At 37.5% G+C, this 24,826-nt stretch overlaps 1 protein-coding gene across 2 annotated transcripts in view; it reads right to left on the bottom strand.

Moving 5' to 3' along the window:
- The window catches only part of TTLL7 (tubulin tyrosine ligase like 7), a 144,660-nt gene that overhangs the window by 16,186 nt on the left and 103,648 nt on the right, over positions 1–24,826 (bottom strand). For both annotated transcript variants that reach the window (XM_035018164.1, XM_035018163.1), the window contains one exon: positions 12,991–13,151. In XM_035018164.1, coding sequence (XP_034874055.1) covers positions 12,991–13,151 — 161 coding nt within the window. The remainder of the gene's footprint in view (positions 1–12,990; positions 13,152–24,826) is intronic.

Below are 24,826 nucleotides of genomic sequence, written 5' to 3'. Positions count from 1 at the left end.
CCCAACACCTCCTAAAAAATTGAGTTACTCTATATTAAAGTGTATGTAAAATACTGAGCTTATTTCTCAAAAGTTAGATATTCTAAAACTTTAGGTTTCCTTGAAAGCTACCTTTACCTTTACATTGATAATGATCCCACAAAAGAATTTAAAATTTGCTTCAATTTAATTTGTGGCCTCTCTGGATTAGGAGAATTTAAGTGAATCCCTTGATTATGACCACTCCTCTCAAAACACTTAGAGATGTAATTATGTCCATGATATTCCTAGAGCACAGGTTCTATATTCTAGAAGTCATGTTATCTCAGTGAGTACTGCCTGACTATAATCACAAAGGTAGTATCCTGCCTCCTTAAGTGCACTCAGCTTCTACCAAAGCACACAGGAGTACACACTTTCTTGGTAAACTTCAAGTGTGTGTGTGTGTGTGTGTATGCATGCGCACAGGTAAACAAATACATATAAATGTACTTACAATTCCTAAATTTACCATAACAATCCAATTCAGGAAACACCTCACCACCAGCCACCACCAGAAAGAGACAGAGACAGAGACAGAGACAGAGAGAGACTTATTTCCTTAGTATAAATGAAACTTTTCTAGTCTCAAGGGGAAGGTTTTGTTTGAGACTTGGTAATGGTTCAAGTCTCATTTTACATAAACCGATTCACTTAACCCTTAGAGAAAGAAAAGAGTAGATTTTCAGAAAGAAAAAAATATTAAGGAAAATATTTTTCTGACAAAATGTACTTCCCAATGGGAAATTCAAAGACTCCATTTTCAATCTTCTGTGGATATTTGATATCTTTGGAATTTTTTAAAATGTTTTAGAAACTCAAAAAGGTATTTTTTAGTAGAAAGGCTACTGTTTATTTTTTCAGGAGAAACGTGGCCCTAAACAGATAGCATGTCACCTGTGAATGACAGGTTTTCTTAAAAGGAGTAAGATTCAAATGAGTAGACTGAAAGGAATAAATTTTCTTCCATATTCTGAGATGTTTGGGACTAAATATAATATTTTTATTATTTTTAAAAAGTTATTTTTATTTAAGAAACAGTAATATGCTAATTAAATTAACTCTAAAATAAATTTTAATACTAAATATAAGAAAAACTGGCTATAATACATATGTGTTTGCATATACCCATATATACCTATGCATGTGTGTATGTATAACCAACTTAATTTGATCAAGAAAAATACTGGAGAATACCAATTAGGGCATGTGTTTATAATTAGTATTTCCTAATTTCAAAGCCCTACATGTTTAGGCCCAGAGAAATAAAAATTTCATATAAATACAAATACATACAGGAAAACATTCTGTGTTATGACTGTCTGCTTAGCACTTTCCTCTCTACTGAAATTCTGAACATTGCTACATCCTCTCCTCTCAATTTGGATATATTTTAATTTTGATCCTTTGGACTCATTTGATTAGCTCCACTATCAAGTTACACACATCATGGTAATTTTTCTTTTTCTGATTTGGAGTATAGAGGTAAGAAAAGAACAAATAAAATGGAAGAAAGATAAAAGAGCTTCTATCACACTCTAATTTGATGTAACATTCTGAATACTATGTAAGTTATAATCTGACCAGCTTTGGCTCCTCATTCTCTCATTCTTCCTTAAATATTTAAAATAAATATATGGACCAAAGTCCTTTACCAATTTTTGGTGTGTATGTTCACCACCTCTAGCCAAAGACCACATTCTACTCTATTCATTCATCTTTAAGTGTCAGCACACCAGAACTCCTCATAAAGAAAAGAAGAAGATGAGCAGGACTTGCTTCACTTGGTACCAGGTTAACTTTTTCTGCACAAAGGAAACCCATCCTTCACACTGAGTGTATTAGGACTGTGTCCCTCACCTCCTCTCCACCACCTGGCACAGCTGAGTGAATGTGCAACACCTCCGTAACACTACAGCACCTCAGTCTTCAATACTAACACAAACAGTTTTGAGAAGGTGAAAGGATGTAGAAATCATTTACAATACCAGTGCCTTTATCAAAGAACTCAAGGTCTTATCTGACTTCTTTCTGAATCTAAATTCCAAAAAAAACAGAATTGAAAAAGAAAAATTAAGTGGTTAAGAAGTTCTGTTTGGTACTCCCTAATCCTCAGAGATGTTTAACAGGAAACAACTTTATATGATACTTTTTAGTAATATAACAATAAGGTACAGAATTCTAAAAACCTCTGGCAACAAAGGGGAGTTGTTATTAATGAAATCCAGAGACTCGAAAAGCCTTGCATTATCCAGCAATCCAGTATTTTTCACCAATTTTCTCATCGAAACATTTAATAAAGCAGTTATCTAAAAAGTAAAACTGATTCATTTCTTTCTCCTTCTCTGGTAGATGTCTGAATGGATGACTGAGTGGACCAAAGTTAAGTAGCAGAAAGGAGAAAGGAAAGTAAAAGCAAAACAAAGCAAAACAAAACCAACCAAAACTGGACTATACCAACTGGATACACAGGAACAATGAGCTGGAAAGTACTAACAATAACATATTCAACTGAAAGTGATATGAGAACAGTAAGAGTCAGGTCATTTTTACTCTGTATGATGCATACATTTTTAAGTGGGATAGTAAATCTAGAAGTGGACTGATTAGAATATTCCTTACCATTTCTTCTTGCCCAAAGATTCTAAAAGAAAAGCTTTTCCATGACAAACTTCCATGGGAAAATGCCTTTGGCTAGAGGGTCTAAACAGATTCTCTTCTTTGGGGTTCACATATCATAGTTTTGAGTGGAGAGAGGACTTTTCCAAACAATATATTTCTTCTCCCATTTACCCCCTGCTTCCTCCTCTTTGTTTTACCTGGAAAACTATTCTTCCTCTTCCTACAAGTCTCAGCTGAAATGTTACGTCCTTTGGCCACATTTCCTGAGCTCTCAGGCCTGAGTCTGAATCCCATAGCACCTAAGCTTCCTATATCCCAGTAGAACATGGAGGATAATTTTATTCATGAAAATTCCAAGAGCTGTTCTCCTGCAGAGAACACATTCAGAATGTAGAGCATCATGTGATAACAAGAAAAGTTTCCATGTGATAACAAGGGTCACTGAGCATGGGCTTCAGCAGCCTGAAAGAACAAGAAAGGGGGATAAGGGTGTATTCTATTTGATGTATTAGTAAAACCCCTGGGCCAACTCTAGGGAAACATACCACAAAGATCTACAGTATTCTTTGATGTTTCTGGATGTGGACAGGGAGTGGTTTATTTAGTTTTGTTATTGGGGTGTTGACAGGCAGAGGCAAGAATCAAGGTGGCCCAGAGTTATTTGGATTATATTTTTCCAAGATTTTACACCTAACTGTGAAAGACAGTTGTGCCTTTTATTAAAATCATTCCTTTAGAAGTGAGTTAAGAGTAGATTTTTACCTTGACTACTAGGCTGTTAGACCAAAGGTTAAAGGAGTATTCATTGACTAGACATGATTCAAAGGATTAATAGACCTATTCTGGGTCCAAACTGGGAATCAAACACACACAACACTCTGTGACTTAATTAAATTGAAGAAGCCTAAGAAACCCATTTGTAAGGCTACAAAATAAAATCCAGTGTTAAACTCTTCTCTACAGACCACCAAGGTTTTAAAGAAATGGATGGAGAGCGGAGGTCAAATTGGACTCAAAGCTACTCCTGCTCTATTTGCCCAGGTGCAAGGGGCTGGGGATTTGGCTAAGGCTATGGGACTTAAATCAAGCAAGCCTGTCAACCACTGGGAATGCTGCTTTGAGGCGAGTCAATAAAGCATACAGTTAAGAGCTTGGGCTCTTGAGTCAGACAACCTGGGTTTAAATCCTGGCTCACCTAGTTACTATAAGAACTTGGGCAAATTATATTCTCTCTATGCTTTGATTTCTTCCTCTGTACAATGAGAATAATAACAATAATAATTTATTCAAAATATTAAAGTGGCAATTATAAGAATATTTAATATGTATAGTAGTATCAGGTCAAATGCTATTAACTCTCATTATCAATACTAGTAGTAATAGATACCACCAGAGAAATTTAAGGGGAGTATTGTTCAAGGAACAAGAGAAAAAGATTCTGAATCAATTAGAATATATTACCAAAATAATTCAGGGAAGAGGAGTCCCAGAGGCAAAGAAGAACCACTGTATGGCATCTTTGGGGTCTGGAGTTGGAGTTTACCTCATGGACTCAAAATTACCAGCACCAATTTCAGTAGCAGACTATCTGACTGCTTTCCCTGCTGAAGAATAACTAGCATTCTAACTGATGTGGAGAACAAAGGCAGAAGGAAATGTAGATAAAATTAAATTTCCTTATAACCTGCAGCCCATTGACAAATACTTGAGGCAAGCAGAGTGTGACCTTCCTCCAGGAACTCCCAACTGTCTTAACATTAGTGCTTTGCTAGAGGGAAAAACAACCTTAGCTTGACAATAGCTAGGTCTCCAGGATCCTATGAGTCTTCTTTAGCATATGAAAATCCTTTTGGATTTTCCCCCAGCTCCATAGTATATAACTAACTGCTCCTCACAATACCAGGGCAGCCTTTCTGCCCATGGGCCCTGTCCCCATGCTTTAATAAAACCATCTTTATACATCGAAGACATCTCAAGTATTCTTTCTTAGCTGTTGACTCTGAACCCCAACATTTCCATATCACAACCAATGGACCAACAAACAGAAACAAAATTCCAGTTATGAGTCTAGATTGAGAGAACTTCTACAGAGAACCATCAACTAATGGGCCACAGAATATAGTTCAAATGTTCCACTTAAATCTCTGTAGAAAATAATTTATAGCCAAGATTACTCTCAGATTTTACTACAACCCAGAGCACCTTATAAATTCTTCCTGTTTTTAAATGGCTACTGAGGGGACGCCTGGGTGGCTCAGTCAGTTAAGCATCTGCCTTTGGCTCAGGTCATGATCCCGGGGTCCTGGGATCGAGCCCCACGTCAGGCTCCTTGCTCAGCAGGGAGCCTGCTTCTCCCTCTCCCTCTGCTGCTCCCCCTGCTTACATTCTCTGTCAAATAAATAAATAAAATCTTTAAAAAAAAGAAAGAAAAAGAGAAAGAAAGAAAGAAAGAAAGAAAGAAAGATAGAAAGATAAGAAAGAAAGAAAGAAAGAAAGAAAGAAAGAAAGAAAGAAAGAAAAGAAAGAAAGAAAGAAAGAAAGGGAAAGAAAAGTAAATGGCCACTGAGGAACATGATAGTGGTGAGAATAAGTCTGAAAATGGTATGAATAAATTGGTACTAGAGGACTAGAATATTTAAATGGAGGACATTTGGAGCTCATTTGGAGTATTGAGAGAGATTAGAGAAATAAGAAAGAACCAGCATGTTAGAGAGTGTTGTGTCTCTAGCTAAGAAGTCTGGACTTTAGGGCGCCTGGGTGGCTCAGTTGATTAAGCGACTGCCTTCGGCTCAGGTCATGATCCTGGAGTCCCTGGATCGAGTCCCGCATCAGGCTCCCTGCTCGGCAGGGAGTCTGCTTCTCCCTCTGACCCTCCCCCCTCTCATGTGCTCTCTCTCATTCTCTCTCAAATAAATAAATAAAATCTTTAAAAAAAAAAAAAGAAGTCTGGACTTTAATGATAAGTGAGGGAAATCACTATAGATTTTAGGAAATGACCCTGACAGTAGGATAGATATGGGAAACAAAAAACTGGAGACAAAAATGTCTAGAAATCTATTAATTTTACCTAGCCCTTCTACCAAAAGGTTCCTCCTATCTGAAATCCTATAATACTTTATATAGGTCTCTTTTATATAATCAATATTTATATATATATCTTATTTTATCTACTAGAAGCAGCAGAACTTATTGGTTCACACCACAAACTCTGGGGCCAGGCTCCCTGAGTCCAAATCCCAGTTGCACTAGGTCATTAGTGCCTATCTATGCCTCAGTTTCCTCACCTACAAAATGGAGATAAAACATAAAACTTGCTTCAAAGTGTTGTTATGAGGATTAAATCACTCAATATACATAAAGTGCTTAGAACAATGCCTGGCACATAGTAAGTAGTATAGCTTTAGCTATTATCATATTTAAGAGTCTTGCAGTCAGGCTCTGTGTCAAAATCAACTTTGTCTCTCCAAAAGTATTTAACACAGTAGAAAGTACTGGGTACTAAGAACAATGAAAAAGAATCTAAAGTAGCCACAGTGAGAATATGACAGAAAAACTAACAGGATTTAGCAAACCACTGAATACAGACTGGGAAGAAGAAAGATACAGATGACCCTGACATATCAAACCTGCATGACTGGGAGAATAACAATGGGATTAAGGGAAGGCCAGAAAGGAAGCTATTTCTGAATGAAAGGGAGGTGCCTAATGTTTGGCTTTAAATATCTTAAGGCTAAAGTGACAATGAGTCACAACAGCTTTGGCAGGATTGAAATTTTGGAGAAGAGCAGGAGTGTAGCCATATTTTGGAAGTCTGTTACATGAAGGCAAGAGCAGAAGAACCTTAAAGATATTCATTTGTAATGGAGATTTTTCATTAAGACTACCTTGGCACCGGGGGGGGGGGGGCAGGGAGAGTTCCAAGATGACGGAGTAGTAGGGGGACCCTGAACTTACCTTGTCCTTTGAATACAACTAGATCAACCTTTAATGATTTTGCGCAACTAGGATCAAAGGAGTATGGAAACAACCTGCAGAGTTGAAGCCAGATAATTTGGCAGAGGCAAGTTTCAGAGCCCTGTATTGGGGGATTGGGAAGCAGTGCAGCTGGAAGAGGAGGAAGCCCAGTTGGAGGAGCAAAGTCAGGAAGAGGGAGAAAGTTGGAAAGATTGCAGCGGTTTGTAACCTCACAATAAGCGGTGATGGGTGGGTTGCTCAGGAAGGGATTGCCCCCCTTCCTGGAGGGCATTTGGAGGAGCATATTTGTCCTTTCCAGAGACAAAGAACAGCTGGGATGCCCTTGAGTGGAGCTCAGCATCAGCATCAGAGGGGCACACAGAGGGCAGAAAACCTCTTAACTTTTTGGTGTGAACCACAATAGGCTTAAACCTCTGTGTGGCACCAATCAACCCCTTTGCTAGGACTGACAGAGTGAAGTGCAGACTGGAGCAGATGGTGGGTAACATGACCACTGCTTTTTGCTGTCTGCCACAATAGATTCAAGCCTCTGCAATGGCTTTTCTGGGAGAAAGGGGAGTAGGGGACTGAGTCAAGTGCGGATGGCTGATAACCTGGCTCCAGCTTTTCACTGAGCATTGCAATAAACTCTAGCCTCTGACTGCCCACTGTGTGACGGCTTTTAAGGAACGGGTCGGTGCTGGGCACACCCTGAGCTTCCCCACTGAGCAGGCGCACACATTACTAGGCCCTTTAAAACTTGGGAGTTTTGAATCCCAGCCTCTGGCCAGAGATAAAATACAGGAGATCTGTGGCTCTGGGCATGCCAATGACCCAGGCACAGACAGATTAGGGCAGGGAACTGACAAGGGCCCAGGTCACAGGACATTTTGTAAGAGGGCCAGCTGAGCAGGAGCTGTTGGGAGTTCTGTTCCCCAGAGACAAAAGGGTGAGGTGACGCCTTATTCTACTTCTTGCACCATCCCTCCCTCCTCGCACCCACCAGCACAGTCAGATTCCAGAGAGAAACACAGCACCTCTAGTGGAGGCTGGAGTCCCCTACACTAAACCCCTCCCCTCTGACCTGGCAGGAGTATCTTTAGGAGAGCAAGTCAGCTTGTGAGCCAGCACAGCAGGCCTCTCCCTCAGAAGACCAACACAAACCCCTCCATCTACCAAGTCTACCGATTAAAGAAAGCTGAACAACATCAGCTTCCAGCTTAACTTCACAAACAAATCAAAGCATACCTACTTAAAGGAACAAACACTCCCCACTACAAGCAAGGAGGAACTATGTGGAGGAAGGACCAGTGGGAAAGAGCAGCCAAAACACAACAGCAGAGTGTACACAGCATACACCAGAATCACTCCCTGCACATGTTGTTGTTGTTGTTGTTGTTGCTGTTTTTGCTGGGTTTTTTTCTTTTTTCTTTTTTTCTTTCTCTTTCTTTCCTCCTTTCTTTTCTAGACAAAATGACTAGAAGGAGAAATTCACAGCAAAAGAAAGAGCCAGAGGTAGTACTCTGCCATAGATTTAATCAATACGGATATAAGTAAGATGTTGGAACTAGAATTCAAAACGATTATAAAGATACTGGCTGGCCTTGAAAAAAGCATAAAAGACACTAGAGAATCTCTTACTGCAGATAAAAGAACTAAAATCTGATCGGGCCAAAATTAAAAATGCTATTACTGAGATGCAGTAAAAAAACGGAGGCGCTAACTGCTGGGTAAATGAGGCAGAAGAGAGGGTCAGTGATTTAGAAGACAAAATGATGGAAAGTAACGAAGCTGAGAAAAAGAGAGAAAAACAACTACTGGATCATGAGGGGAGACTTTGAGAAATCAGTGATACCATAAAGCACAATAATACTCGAATAATAAGGGTGCCAGAAGATGAGGAAAGGGGGGCAGGTTTATTTGAACACAGTATAGCTGAGAATTTCCCTAATCTGGGGAAGGAAACAAGCATTCAAGTCCAGGAGGCACAGAGAACCCCCATCAAAATCAATAAAAATAGGTCAATACCCCAACATATAATAGTGAAGCTTGAAAATTTCAGAGATAAAGAGAAAATCCTGAAAGCAGCTCAAGACAAAATGTCCTTAACCTGCAAGGGTAGAAACATAAGTCTGGCAGCAGACCTGTCCACAGAGACTTGGCAGGCCAGAAAGGATGGGTATGATATATTCAAGGCGCTATATGAGAAAAATATTTAGCCAAGAATACTTTATCCAGCAAGGCTGTCATTCAGATTGGAAGGAGAGATAAAGAGCTCCCAGGACAAACAGAAAATAAAGAATTTGTGATCACTAAACCAGCCCTGCAAGAAATACTAAAGGGGATCCTTTGATCGAAGAGAGCCCAAAACTAACAAAGACCAGAAAGGAACAGAGACAACCTACAGAAACAGTGACTTTACAGGTAATACAATGGCACCAAATTTATATCTTTCAATAATTCCTCTGAATGGAAATGGACGAAAAGCTCCAACTGAAAGACACAGGATATCAGATTGGATTAAAAAAAAAACAAGATCCATTGATATGCTGTCCACAAGAGACTCATTTTAGACCCAAAGACACCCCCAGATTGAAAGTGAGGGGGTGGAGAACCATTTATCATGTTAATGGACATCAAAAGAAAGCTGAGGTAGCAATCCTTGTATCAGACAAATTAGATTTTAAACCAAAGACTGCAATAAGAAATGAAGAAGGACACTATATCATAATTAAAGGGTCTATCCAACAAGAAGATCTAACAATTGTAAATATTTATGCCCCTAACTTGGAGCAGCCAATTATATAAACCAACTAAAAACAAAATTAAAGAAACACATTGATAATAATACAATAATAGTAGGGGACTTTAACACCCCACTCACAGCAGTGGACAGATCATCTAAGCAGAAGATCAACAAGGAAACAAGGGCTTTGAATGACACACTGAACCAGATAGACTTCACAGATATATTCAGAACATTCCATCCTAAAGCAACAGAATACACATTCTTCTCGAGTAGAGGACTTCTTACATTTTTCTTTAATTTCCTGGTTGACCCACTTAATCTTTAGTAGGATGTTCTTTAACCTCCATGTATTTGTGTTTCTTCCAAATTTTCTCTTGTGATTGAGTTCAAGTTTTAAAGCATCATGGTCTGAGAATATGCAGGGAATAATCCCAATCTTTTGGTACCAGTTGAGACCTGATTTGTGATGTAATACAATTCTCGAGTAGAGCATCCTACTAAAGAACATATGGGTCAAACAGGAAATTAAGAAAAATTTTAAAAATTCATGGAAGCAAATGAAAATGAAAACACAAAAGTTCAGAACCTTTGGGATGCCACAAAGGCAGTCCCAGGAAGGAAGTATATAGCAATACAGGCCTTTCTCAAGAAACAAGATAAGTCTCAAATACACAAGGTAACATTACACCTAATGGAGTTGGAAAAAAGAACAGCAAATAAAGGCTAAACCCAGCAGGAGAAGATAAATAATAAAGATTAGTGCAGAAATCAATGAAATAGAAACCAAAAGAACAGTAGAACAGATCAACGAAACTGAGCTGGTTCTTTGAAAGAATTAATAAGATTGATAAACTCCTAGCCAGACTTATCAAAAAGAAAAGAGAAAGGACCCAAATTAATAAAATCATGAATGAAAAAGGAGAGATCACAACCAACACCAAAGAAATCCAAACAATTATACAAATATATTATGATCACCTATATGCAAACAAATTAGGCAGTCTGGAAGAAATGGATGCAATCCTAGAAACATGTAAACTACCAGAACTGAACCAGGAAGAAATAGAAAACCTGAACAGTCCCATAACCACCAAAGAAATTGAAGCAGTAATCAAAAATCTCCCAACAAATAAAAGTCCAGGGCAGGACAGCTTCCCAGGGGAATTCTACCAAACATTTAAAGAATTAATACCTATTCTTCTGAAGTTGTTTCAAAAAATAGAAATGGAAGGAAAACTTCCAAACTCATTCTATGTGGCCAGGATTACTTTGATCCCAAAATCAGACAAAGACCCCACCAAAAAGGAGAAGTACAGGCCAAAATCCCTGATGAATATGGATGCAAAAATTCTCACCAAGATACTAGCCAATAGGATCCAACAGTACATTAAAAGGATTATTCACCACGACCAAGTGGGATTTATTCCTGGGCTGCAAGGGTGGTTCAACATCCACAAATCAATCAATGTGATATACTACATTAATAAAAGAAAGGACAAGAACCATATGATCCTCTCAAAAGATGCAGAAAAAGCATTTGACAAAATACAGCATCCTTTCTTGATTAAAACTCTCCATAGTGTAGGGATAGAGAGAATATACCTCAATATCATAAAGGCCATATACAAAAAGCCCACAGCAAAAATAATTCTTAATGGGAAAAACAGAGAACTATTCCCCTAGGGTCAGGAACACAAAAGGAATGTCCACTTTCACCACTGTTGTTCAACATAGTACTAGAAGTCCTAGCCTCAATAATCAGACAACAAAAAGAATATAAAAGGCATCCAAATAGGCAAAGAAGTCAAACTCTTACTCTTCACAGATGACATGATACTCTATGTAGAAAACCCAAAAGACTCCAACCCCAAAATTGATACAACTCATACAGGAATTCAGCAAAGTCGCAGGATATAAAAATCAATGCACAGAAATCAGTTGCATTCCTATACACTAACAATGAAACAGAAGAAAGAGAAATTAAGTAATTGATCCCATTTACAATTGCACCAAACACCATAAGATACCTAAGAATAAACCTAACCAAAGAGGTAAACGATCGGTACTCTGAAAGCTAAAGAACACTTATGAAAGAAATTGAGGAAGACACAAAGAAATGGAAAAATGGTCCATGCTCATGGAATGGCAGAACAAATATTGTGAAAATGTCTATGCTACCCAGAGCAATCTATACATTCAATGCAATCCATATCAAAATACCACCAACATTTTTCACAGAGCTGAAACAAATAATCCTAAAATTTGTATGGAACCAGAAAAGACCCCAAATAGCCAAAGGAATGTTGAAAAAGGAAAACCAAAGCTGTGGCATCACAATTCTGGACTTCAAGCTCTATTATAAAGCTGTAATCATCAAGACAGTATGGTACTGGCACAAAAACAGACACATAGATCAGTAGAACAGAATAGAGAACACAGAAATGACCCTCTATGATCAACTAATCTTTGACAAAGCAGGAAAGAATGTCCAATGGCAAAAAGACAGTCTCTTCAACAAATGGTGTTGGGGAATTGGACAGCCACATGCAGAAGAATGAAACTAGACCATTCCCTTACACCACACACAAAAATAGACTCAAAATGGATGAAAGACCTAAATGTGAGACAGGAGTCCATCAAAATCCTAGAGGAGAACACAGGCAGCAACCTCTCTGACCTCAGCCGCAGCAACTTCTTCCTAGAAACATCGCCAAAGGCAAGGGAAGCAAGGGCAAAAATGAACTATTGGGACTTCATCAAGATAAAAAGCTTTTGCACAGCAAAGGAAACAGTCAACAAAACCCAAAGACAACCGACAGAATGGGAGAAGATATTTGCAAATGACATATCAGATAAAGGGCTAGTATCCAAAATCTATAAAGAACTTATCAAACTCAACACCCAGAGAACAAAAAATCCAATCAAGAAATGGGCAGAAGACATGAACAGACATTTCTGCAAAGACATCCAATGGATGGAATATTACACAGCCATAAAAAATTTAAATTTTGCCATTTGCAATGACGTGGATGGAACTAGAGGGTATTATGCTAAGTGAAATAAGTCAGTCAGAGAAAGACAATTATCATATGATTTCACTCATATGTGGAATTTAAGAAACAAAACAGAGGATCATAGGGGAAGGGAGGGAAAAATAAAATAAGATGAAAGCAGAGAGGGAGACAAACCATAAGAGATTCTTAACTATAGGAAAGAAACTGAGGGTTGCTGGAGTGGAGAGGGGTGGGGGGATAGGGTAACTGGGTGATGGGCATTAAGGAGGGTACTTGATGTAATGAGCACTGTGTTACATGAAACTGATGAATCACTGAACTCTACCTCTGAAACTAATAATACACTATATGTTAATTAATTGAATTTAAATAAAACAAAATTAAATTAAAAACTACCTTCTTTCCACTGAATTCAAATCAGTTAGGTGTTGTGTTCATATTCATTATCTCATCTAAATCAGCTTAACTGCTATAAATTATAGCCAAATACAAAAAAACTGTATACAGTAAAAAAAAAAAAAATCCATAATTTAACAGATCATTATAGAAATTCAACCATTTTATTGGGCTTCCTATGTAACTAAATAGTAAAATGTTAAAAGTAACAATAATAAGAGGTAACTTAGAACTTACCCTGAATCACAGAAACAGTTCCACAGTCCTTGGCCATGACTCCAGAGTAGGCGATTAAAAACCCTGTTGAAAATCCGATATAAACTTACTTCCTCGACATCAGGTACCTTCCAGATACGTGGAAGAATTGTACGAATACTTGTTTTTACTATGTCCAAAACCTAGTGGAGAAACCAAAGTTATTTCAAAATCTAAGTGTATAAGTGTATGTCTAAAATTCAAAGATGAATATATATAATTCAAAGATAAATACATACACACACTCATTCGCTCAATAACAGCACAGAGTAAAAATCCCAGAAATAGGTCCATGCATTTATGACTCTCTAGTGGCAAGTCAGACCATTGGAGTAAGAAGAGATTAAGTTTAAAATCTAAATTTAAGTTAAATCTAAATTAAATAGTTAAGTTTTATTAAGAAAGTAAAGTTGAATCCTCACTCACTCAATTAACAAAAATCAACTCTAGAGGGATTGGGGCCTTAAGCTTAAAAAACAAACCATTAAATATCTTAGTGAAAAGTACTGGTGAATATCTTTTAGTCCTTAGGTTAGAAAAAGATTAAGTCATAAAAAAGTATGGACCATAAAATATTAATAGATTGATTATATTAAAGTTAAGAATTTCTGGACATCAAAAGATACCTTAAGAAAAATAAAAGATCAAGTTACAAGCTGGGAAAATATATTTAAAACATATACCTCCAACAAAAGATTAATATCAGAAATACATAATAAATGCCTAATAAATTGCTAACAAACACTAATGACTTAGGGGAAAAAAACAGACAAAAATACATGATCTGGAATTTCACAAAAGAGGAAATAAATTTGCCCAATATATATAAGACATAAATATTAAAACTATAATAAGATATCACTTCATGCCCATTTAACTGACAAAAAATTAAAAGTCTGACAATACCAAATGCTGGAGAGCTAGGGTTATGCAGGGTCTCTTAGACATTATTGGTGGGAGTACCAATTGGTGCAGTCACTCAAAAATAGCTTGGCATTATTTCCTAAAGTTAAAAATTCATATACCCTATAACCCAGCAATTTTATTCCTAAGAGAAACTCAGGGGTTAAAAACAAGACTCATGTACAAGAATGTTCTAACAGCTGTTCACAATTGCAAACACCTGGGAACGACCTAATTGTCCTTCAGTGGGAAAGTGAACAAATAAACTGGTACACTCATTCCCTTGAACTATTATATAGTAATCAAAATGAATGAAATACAACAATGCACAAAACAGAGCATCCTAGTAATATAATAGTAAATTTTTTAAAAATGCAAACCTGAGATTATATATAGTATGAAACCTTTTTAATAGAAGTAAAAACAACTAAATTTAAAATACATATGGGGAAGAAGCATAGACATAATAAGAATTTATAAAGAACAAAAGGAACTAGTGAATCCTGAATTTAAGAAAATGACTACCTGAGACATTGGGAGGAGGTCCAGGGAGATGGAGGAGAGTCATTTGGTTAGATAATAATAGGTCATTGCCAGGAACATAGCTTTTGTTTTGGATGTTGGGGTCACAAATGGTAAAATTAACTTTAAAAACACTAAATAAAAGCAGGCCAAAGACTTACCAATAATGAGAGATTATCATGAAATAAGGACTATGATTCATCTAATTCTGAACAACTGAAATCCTAGAGGTTCTAAAAAAAATGGTAAACACAAAAAGCGGCTTTGTCCAATTCACATGTATTTAATATTTATGCAATGCAGGTATTTCCAGTGAAAACTCTTTTTAAAAAAGTAAGCAACAACAAATACAGTTATTCAAATTTCAGTTCACCAAAGTAGATTTTTACCTTTTTTTTTTTTTTAAGTAATCTCTACATCCAACACGGGGCTCGAACTCACAACCCTGACAGTTGTATGCTCTACCAAGGTTTTTGCTTTTTATTTTATGTACCTAATTGAAGGAACTGCCTATAAATATGTGAGTGAGTGGTAAGGAGAGAAAGAAGCTTGCAAATATAAAGGCTGAAGGAAGACAGGTTCCTCTCAATTGGCACAAATGTATAGAGAATTGGAAGCAGATAAAAGAAGAATTTAATTTGTCTCTCTTTAACAGCCATATTTTATTTTATTTTTTTTAAAGATTTTATTTATTTATTCATTAGAGACAGAGAGAGAGAGGCAGAGGGAGAAGCAGGCTCCCCACCTAGCAGGGAGCCCGATGCGGGACTCGATCCCAGGACCCTGGGATCATAACCTGAGCCAAAGGCAGACGCTTAACCATCTGAGCCACCCAGGTGCCCTAACAGCCATGTTTTAAAAAGTGATACTAGTTATTTCTGATAAGGCAAATGTAGAACAAACATCAGTTTAAAATCAATTCAGTAAATAATTTTCAAAATATCATTTTATTTAGAGAAGAATGTCAACTCCAGCTTCTCATGAGGAATGGTGTGAGCAGCCTCAGGCCTTCCCTTCCTGTTCCCGCTTCCTTCACCATGAAGTGGGAACAGTACTGCAACCCCCACAGCAGGTCAGCGGCATGTCAGATGAGGAGGCAGAGAATAAGGAGAGAGAATGCAATCTGCAATAATGCTGCTTGGGAAAAAAATTGTCCTGGAAGAGCTTATTACTACAGATAACAAATTCTTAAACAGTAAGAAGGATTTTTTTTTTAACTTTAATATGAATTATTCACAATAATACTGATATGCCTACTGGGCATGAATGCATACCTTTTATTTTTTACCATTTTCATTTAATCATTAGTTTAACTCCTATTAGTTTAATCTATTAGTTTCTTTTGCATACATTTTATGGTAAAATGTATATGATGCGTAAGAACCGAAGAGAAGGGCAACTAATGTGTTATCGCCTACCTGCTCTATACTAAGCACTATACCTGGTACTTCACTTAGTGGAGACTCTCTTGGCCACTACTCTGTACATGTTTTATTCTTAGTTTAGAGGGAATTTCAAAACCATGATGGTCTAATATTCTAGCCCACCCACACATGACAAAAGCAACTTCTGAAAGTGGCCGGGAGTTAGGGGTGGAGAATGCTTCTGCTCTACTCCTGATGTTTCCTCCAATATGGAGAGATAATAAAATATTCTAGGACTCTTGCAACACAAGCATCTCTGCCTGGGTGATCTCCCAGAATCGTGAGGCTAGCATGGTCTAGGCAACCCAGGAACTTGCCCTTTCTCTTCCTGAGCAGCTCATGGGGAACATACATTCTCCTTTGCTTCTCTTTGCCTTCGATTTTAAAGGAGGCAAGCTCCCTGGTCCTGGGGAAAGGAATGGGTTAGAGAGACTTATAATTTGGAGGGCATGAGGGCATGCAAACCAAGGGTACAAGAACCTGACTCCCTCATTTCCCCTCTGAGCATTCACATACACTCCTTCCTCTGCTTGGGACAGTCTCCCTTATCTATTTACCTGGTGAACCTACACAGGCAGACCTTTACCTGCCACTGACCCATGATCCCTTCAGCCCCCGTTCTTCCCTATTAATAATTAGCTTGCTTTATTTTAATTTCCTATTTAATATTAGACTGTTACCCACATGAAGAGAGGTATTATGCCCACCTTGGTAAAAAACTTATCATGTCCCCAAGGCTCAGCAGGTGTTTATTTTAGTGAAACTGTTCCTTGCAGTAAAGTGAAAACTATGCATCCAAGGTAAAAATCAGAGCTAACATTTATTGAGGGCTTACTATGGACCTCACTATGGACCAGGGACTGTTCTAAACACTTTTACATATAGCAATTCATTTAATCCTCAGAACAAAAACATAAGGTAGATACTAATTGGTCCACAGTTCCCTTTCAAAAGATCTTGAGGCTAGATTCCATAATCATACACATTACTATTTCTGCAGGAAAATATGTGAATATGAAAACCAAGAGACAAGACAAAAATAACACATAACTTCCTGTCAGGTCATTGTCACCAAATGAATTCAGGTAAGTTAAGTTGTGCTGCCTGGTGATTATGAAAATTTTTTGGTTTTGAGGACATTTTTGGATCTCATTTTATGGAGGAGAAAGCTCAGGCATGGAGCAGATAAGTAACTTCGCCAAGATTACACAGCTGGTAAATGGACAGCTGTGTAGACAGATCTCTGCTCCTAAGCACTACCCAACACTGCCTCACAATTAATTCGATCTATCCAGGTGTCAACAGCAAACCCTAGAAAAGAATCAAATTGTCACTTCTTAGATTCAGATGCGCCTCTAGTCAAGTAATACTTGGGAAAATGGGTGGGGTCACTGTGTACAGACAAGACTGCCCAGCACCCCCTCCATCAGGGCCAGGGCAAAGGGTCTAATCTGCTTAAAAGGCTATACAGATGGGGGACACTGACTGCACCTTTAGCAAAACATCCACTGAATAATTTTAGTAAGGCAGAGAGCAGACAGGCAAGAAATCAGAGGTAAATTAATGCTCGTTCATTTGTAATGCTATTTTGGATATCTGGGTGCTTTGGGTTAGAACAAAATGGATGGAAGATGACTAATTTGTGAAACACAAAACAAATGGTCAGCAAGGTGCCCTTTGTGTTTATCTGTGGACTCAAGTGAGGCTAAGTTATAGAACACAGGTATCCATTTCTTGACACTGCGACTTTTAAAAGCATCCTGATCCAACATTAAGCTCTCCATGGGAAAAAAATAAATGGGAGATTCAGTCAATGAAAACATTAATGAAATGAAAAGATCTGTCTTTTCCATATGAAATAGAGCACATTTGAAGGCATAAAGTACACAAATTCATATTTTGCAAGAACATACAGATGTTGAATGACAAACTGCTCCATATGGCTGAACAGTTGGTTCTAAATTAAAATAATGGCATGAGGTGAGGGAGGTTTAGAAATAACACTAAAATCCCTGCACGCTGTACTAATGATGCATGCAGCAGCCGCAGCTATAAGGCACAGGCATTTTTGCTGATGCAAAAGGAACAGCTCTATACAGCATCTCTGTCAGCCCAAATGAAAAAGAGATGGAAAATAACAACATCAAAATGCATGCAGAAGCAACTACAGTAGGTATTAAAACGAAATTGCTATTTAGAGAAGAAACACTTGACCAACAAAGATCTCTTAGAACTCCCAAATAAATGCAAATATAGTAGAAACTTAGTATCACTATGTATTTCTCTTCATCCTCCAATCTTAGTTTATGCCTAGATATCACATCAAGAATAAGCTTCTCAGCAAATTCGGCATTCTTCACAGTCCACCAACACTGCAATATTTTCATACTTCACATCTATTCCTTATAAATTATATAAAGCAGCTGCATTCTTGGCAGAAAGCTAAGTTATGCAAGTGTGGAGTTACCACAACATGATATTAAGTAAGATTAGCTGTTTCCGTTTTCACCTGGTGAGGATTCTTTTCAGTATTTAATTCCCTCATCCTTGACCTTTAAAGTTTACATCCATGAAGGAAAATCTGAAATAGGGCATGTGAAAGAGTTTGTGTGTGTGGGTTCTAGTCTTAGAGTTTTATAACATTTTAATAAGCAACCAGCAAATGCTTTGATCCTGTAACAGAAAAAGGGAGATACATATTTCAACAATGGTCTATAAATGGAATTAAGAGATTTCAATGAGAGTTTTAGGCATTCCGCACCTAGAATAGTGCTTGGGACATGGTAGTCCTCCAATTAATATTTTTGAATGCATGTTAGAATGAGCAAATAACTAAATGAATGAATGAATAACTCCCAAAATCTCCAATGTGCTTAGCATAGTTCTTGTACAAAATGACAACCGATAAATATTTGTCAAGTTAAATTGTATCACATACAGCCTTTGTGGCATGCCATTTGACTCACCCTGCTTTCAAGAATGCAGTTAACTAGTTGACAGCCTCCTCATTCAGGATCCACTGCAACATTCAAGCTTACGCTCTCCTCTGCTCCCAACCAAAGGATTGAGCATGGATGGGAAACCAGAGAAGGGTTCTTTCCACCTAGCATGATCCCTCTAACAGACAACCTTTGATCTGGCACCCCATCAGCCCTACGAGGAGGCTCTCTCAGAACTTCACTAGTCTGACGTTCTTCCTCCCCAACGCTCCTGCCCTCCCTTCACCACTGTCAGACCCAAATTGCAGTCTGAAAGCTCTTCCTATCCACTTGAACTCTCCCTCTCTCTTTTATCTTTCTTGGGTGTTTTCTTTTATAAATCTCTTTCACTTATAATTCTATCTTATGTCTGCTCACCAGGAGACTGAACTGACACAGCCTTCCAATGATTACTATCATCCCAGCCAAAAGAAGGATAGATCTGACTAATCCACATCTAGATTAGACTAACTAATTAGTAAATTAGTTAGGTCTTTGGCCTTCTAAATAGGTAACTTTTTATAATATCTAATTCTACATTCCACAGCTGACCCACATTCTAGGTTTCTTTCTGTTTTCTTGGATGCTGTTTTGGCTTTATAATAAGCAATAGCACAGAGATAGTCAAATAAATGGTTAATATATTACAACCCAACAATTTTTTTATACCTCATTTCTACATATTCTACATAAAATAATTCTACATATGAAGAATTCTTAGTACAGTATCCTCCCCTTCTCTGTGGATTCACTTTCTACGGTTTCAGTTACCCGAGGTCAGCCACTGTCCAGAAGTAAATGATCCTCCTTCTGACCTATTGTCAGAAGATCAACAGTCACCTCCTAATGCTGCATCCTTCACTTCACTTCATCTCATCATGTGGGCATTTAATCATCTCACATCATCACAAGAAGAAGGGTGAGTACAGTACAAGATGATATTTTGAGAGAGACCCATATTTTCATAACTTTTATTACCATATATTGTTATAATTGTTCTATTTCATTATTATTGTTGTTAATCTCTTACTGTGCCTAATTTATAAATTCAGCTTTACCTAGCCTTAGTACTAAGGAAGGAAATCAGCTTGCATTTCGTACCTTCCAGGGCAAGAGTACCCTCCCATATGATGTGTCACTTCTTCACAAGAACACTCCAATACTTAATGTTACAAATCTCAAAGAAGTAAAGGGCAGAGGCAGTAGTGAACTCAAATCCATGTGACTACAAGTCTAGTACCTCTTTGCACTATTTAATATTAACATATAAACATATACAGCTTTTAAAAAGTTTTTTCAATGCACTTTTCAACTCATTATTATATTGGCTCTCATGTTGCAAGAAAAAATATTTCAGTCAGTCATTCTCTGATCCCACTTTACCTCTGATTTCATCTGAAATAAACAAGATTGGGAAGAGGTAGAGAAAAAAAAATTTATATATAACATAATATATATATACCTATATAGAAATCAGACAAACATATTTAACTTTGTCTCAATGATTATTTTCACAATATATCTCTATACTTATCCTATCTGGGCTAAGTTTTAAGTTTCACTTAATTCATTCTACTGCTACTGATTAAATGAACAAAATGTAAAAAAAAAAAAAAAAACTCCCAATTAAAAACTCTTTGATTATGTTAGAGCTCAAGACCTCTACTAGTGGCTGGCCTGATGATTTGCATTCATGATGTGTGTATTTGTTATGCTTCTTTTTGTGAGCATGGGTGAAAGAACCTATAAACTTGGCAGTGTTAATTTTACAAAACAGGAAAGTTTTCCAGAAATTCATTTCCTTATTATTCAAATAATTACTCATGGGTGAGGGCTCTTCACTGACCCTTGCTTAAGTAAGGGGAGGAATGCCATCACACAATGAATGCTGCTGAAAGCTGCCTTCTGTTCCTTTTCCTAGGAACGTCCCACCTTCTACCACGTATCTGAGAAATTAGTCTGTTTTGGAAGACGGTCTTAAAGAACAAAATGGTTGAGGGAAGAAAAGGAAATGCAGTGACCATAACCACAGCAAGAAAATCGCCACAAGTAAGTTGCAAGTGTGTAAATTCTGGGCTTTCCCTTTCTCATCATAGCCAGCCTACCATCCCTGAGCCATCTTTCAGGGCCTCGGTGAAAGTATGCAACTTGGCAGGATAAACTTGCTCTAGTTAAGATCAGCCCTTACTGCTTAGAGAGTCAAAATTCAAGCTACAAATTCTTCTGCCAAAAATAGAACTATTAAATTACCTATGTAGAAGTTTTACTGTAATTGCTGGGGTAGTCTAAACTATGGGAACGTAACAAGCTTTGTATTGAAGATGGGATGTCTTACTACTAATTTTTACAAGGACAGAGGATATATAGTACTTTTGGCTTATGCCAAAATGGAAGAAGCAACAAAAGGGCTAAAAGAAAAGGTAACTAGGTATATAAGTTGTACTAAACACCATGCCCCCTCACACTGGTGCTTCTATTCCTATAACGTAACAGTGTAGGATAAACGTGGAGATATGGAGGAAAGGATTACACAAACATAACTCACTCCAAATATTCTTAGAGTAAATCAGCAGAGGAGAAATAGATACTGGCAAAAGTACTTGCAAGTAAATTTATAAGCAATTGTTTAATTTTACTCAAAATTTATAAACCCAATTGAAGCATAACAAGCCTAAAACATGAAACAGTTTCTTCCAATTCACAAATATAACTATGCACACACATCATCTGATTATCCCACACAATGTTTATCAGACCTTCTCAAACCACATGTAAAAAAACAGAATGACTGTCTTAATTTGTTGTTGCTGTTCAAATAAACACACATCACTAGTTAAGAAAAACGGAAGCAGAAAGAAGCTGGCCTGCCATTGACAGAGTTCATAAAAGAGTCTAGAATTGAATCAACTTCATAAATGTTTATAGGAATCCTCTTACAGGTGACTACAAAGTAAGACAAGCCCTTGGCTTTTAGAGAAGTGGAAAAAAATTAGTACAAAAACCTCTCAAGGCAGATCATAAGTACAAATGAGTACAAAATACCATGAGGATTTAGAATAAGGAAAGTTAACATGTGATTGGAGGGGCGGGGAGTCCAGACAGGCTTCACAGGAATGCCTGTGTCTCCCTGTCATTCTGCCATTTTTAAAAAGATTATTTTAACTTGAAAAAAATATAGAGAAATATACAAAAACAAAAAGAAAAATGACACCAAATGTCACCACTTTCATTCCCCTGGCTCAGTAAGTCTACCTACCCTACAGAAAAACATCATCTTAACAACTTGGTACCTAATTTGCAAAAACTAAAAAAAAATTTTTTTAAATAGTACATACACATAAGTCATTTTAAATTTTTAAATAACAGTATTTTAATAAGTAGTATTTAATAAAATAGTATTTTAATAAAATAGTATATACACATAAGTCATTTAAAATGGGACAATACATATTATTATGCAACATGACATGTTTGTTTAATTTACTATCTTGATATCCTTTTTGGCTGGCATATAGAAGGGATAAAGTTGACAGAGGCATCGCTTCTTCGATGCCTTCGAAGCCCATGGCAATGATGACCTTACTGGACATTCTTGCAAACCCTCTAATGAAGTTTTCCAGCGAGAAGATAAATGAGAAAGTTCTTACCTAAGAACATATTTAGAAGGCCACCCCGGGTCTGCCTAGCTCCACACTGTCAACTACAGTACCCACTAGACATACAAGGCTTTTTAAATTTAAATTAATGAAAATTAAAAGTTTAGTTCCTCAGTCACAATAGCCACATTTCAAATGCTCACTCAATGGCCACATGTGTCTAGTGACCACTGTATTGCACATCACAAATAAAGAATATGGCCATCTTTGTAGAGAGTTCTATCAGACAACATTCATAGTCCATCAATCTTTTTATTTCAGCTGGCTAGAGAATGGAAGTTAGTGACAAAGACTACATGGGTGACTAATGGAGAAGGAAAATGAAGGCCACCCAAATCTGGAAGGCTCCCGCTATGCTAAGGTGATCCACACATAGTTGGCACTTATCACTCTGAACCCAGAATACCTCTGGACATTTGAAAAGGGACACCTGAAAGCTGATGTGCTCATGGCCTCCTGGTGACGGCTTACTGATTGTATCCTTCACTCATGATTAGTGAAGTTTGGCTAATTTTACTAATGTATGCTTGTTTCATATGTTACAAGTCATAATCCTGTGCTATCTCTCAGGTTAAGATCTATGATTCCAGCATAGTATTAAATTTAATGCAACTGAATAGTGTGGATGCACTATAATTTAACCATAAATCTATTGATAAGGCATTTAGGCTGCTTCAGATGTTTTGCTTTCACAAATACCACTGCAGTGAATGCTCATGTATGTCAATCTATCATATACTCAGACAATTATTCAGTAGGATAGAATGCTGAAAGTAATTTTGCTGAGTCATAAGGTTATGAACATTTGTAATCTTAATAGATACTGCAAATCACTGTTCTGAAGAGTTGTACCAATGTATTTTCCCTCTAACAGTATAGCAAAGGCTCGCTTATCCATACTATTTCCATCACTGATATTAACTGTCTTAATTTTTTTATTTTTTATTTTTTATTGTTATCTTAATCACCATACATTACATCATTAGTTTTTGATGTAGTGTTCCATGATTCATTGTTTGTGCATAACACCCAGTGCTCCATGCAGAATGTGCCCTCTTTAATACCCGTCACCAGGCTAACCCATCCTCCCCCACCCCCCTCCCCTCTAGAACCCTCAGTTTGTTTTTCAGAGTCCATCATCTCTCATGGTTCGTCTCCCCCTCCAATTTCCCCCCCTTCATTCTTCCCCTCCTGCTATCTTCTTTTTTTTTTCTTAACATATATTGCATTATTTGTTTCAGAGGTACAGGTCTCTGATTCAACAGTCTTGCACAATTCACAGTGCTCACAGTAGCACATACCCTCCCCAATGTCTATCACCCAGCCACCCCATCCCTCCCCACCCCCACTCAAGCAACCCTCAGTTTGTTTCCTGAAATTAAGAATTCCTCATATCAGTAAGGTCATATGATACATGTCTTTCTCTAATTGACTTATTTCGCTCAGCATAACATCCTCCAGTTCCATCCACGTCATTGCAAATGGCATTCCTTTTGATGGCTGCATAATATTCCATTGTATATATATATACCACATCTTCTTTATCCATTTATCTGTCGATGGTCATCTTGGCTCTTTCCACAGTTTGGCTATTGTGGACATTGCTGCTATAAACATCGGGGTGCACATGCCCCTTCAAATCCCTACATTTGTATATTTGGGGTAAGTACCCAGTAGTGCAATTGCTGGATCGTATGGTAGCTCTATTTTCAACTTTTTGAGGAACCTCCATACTGTTTTCCAGAGTGGTTGCAGCAGCTTGCATTCCCACCAACAGTGTAGGAGGGTTCCCCTTTATCCACATCCTCACCAACATCTACCATTTCCTGACTTAATTTTAGCCATTCTGACTGTTGTGAGGTGGTATCTCATTGAGGTTTTGATTTGGATTTCCCTGATGCTGAGCAATGTTGAGCACTTTTTCATGTGTCTGTTGGCCATTTGGATGTCTTCTTTGGAAAAATGTCTGTTCATGTCTTATGCCCATTTCTTGATTGGATTCTTTGTTCTCTGGGTGTTGAGTTTGATAAGTTCTTTATAGATTTTGGATACTAGCCCTTTATCTGATATGTCATTTGCAAATATCTTCTCCCATTCTGTCAGTTGTCTTTTGGTTTTGTTGACTGTTTCCTTTGCTGTGCAAAAGCTTTTTATCTTGATGAAGTCCCAATAGTTCATTTTTGCCCTTGCTTCCCTTGCCTTTGGTGACGTTTCTAGGAAGAAGTTGCTGCAGCTGAGGTCGAAGAGGTTGCTGCCTGTGTTCTCCTCTAGGATTTTGATGGATTCCTGTCTCACATTGAGGTCTTTCAACCATTTGGAGTCTATTTTTGTGTGT

Source organism: Mirounga leonina, unplaced genomic scaffold (genome assembly GCF_011800145.1).
Source record: "Mirounga leonina isolate KUSES-001 unplaced genomic scaffold, KU_Mleo_1.0 Mir_173, whole genome shotgun sequence".
Taxonomy (NCBI): domain Eukaryota; kingdom Metazoa; phylum Chordata; class Mammalia; order Carnivora; family Phocidae; genus Mirounga; species Mirounga leonina.
The sequence above is the reverse complement of the archived record's forward strand: the minus strand, read 5'-3'. Positions and strand labels throughout refer to the sequence as shown.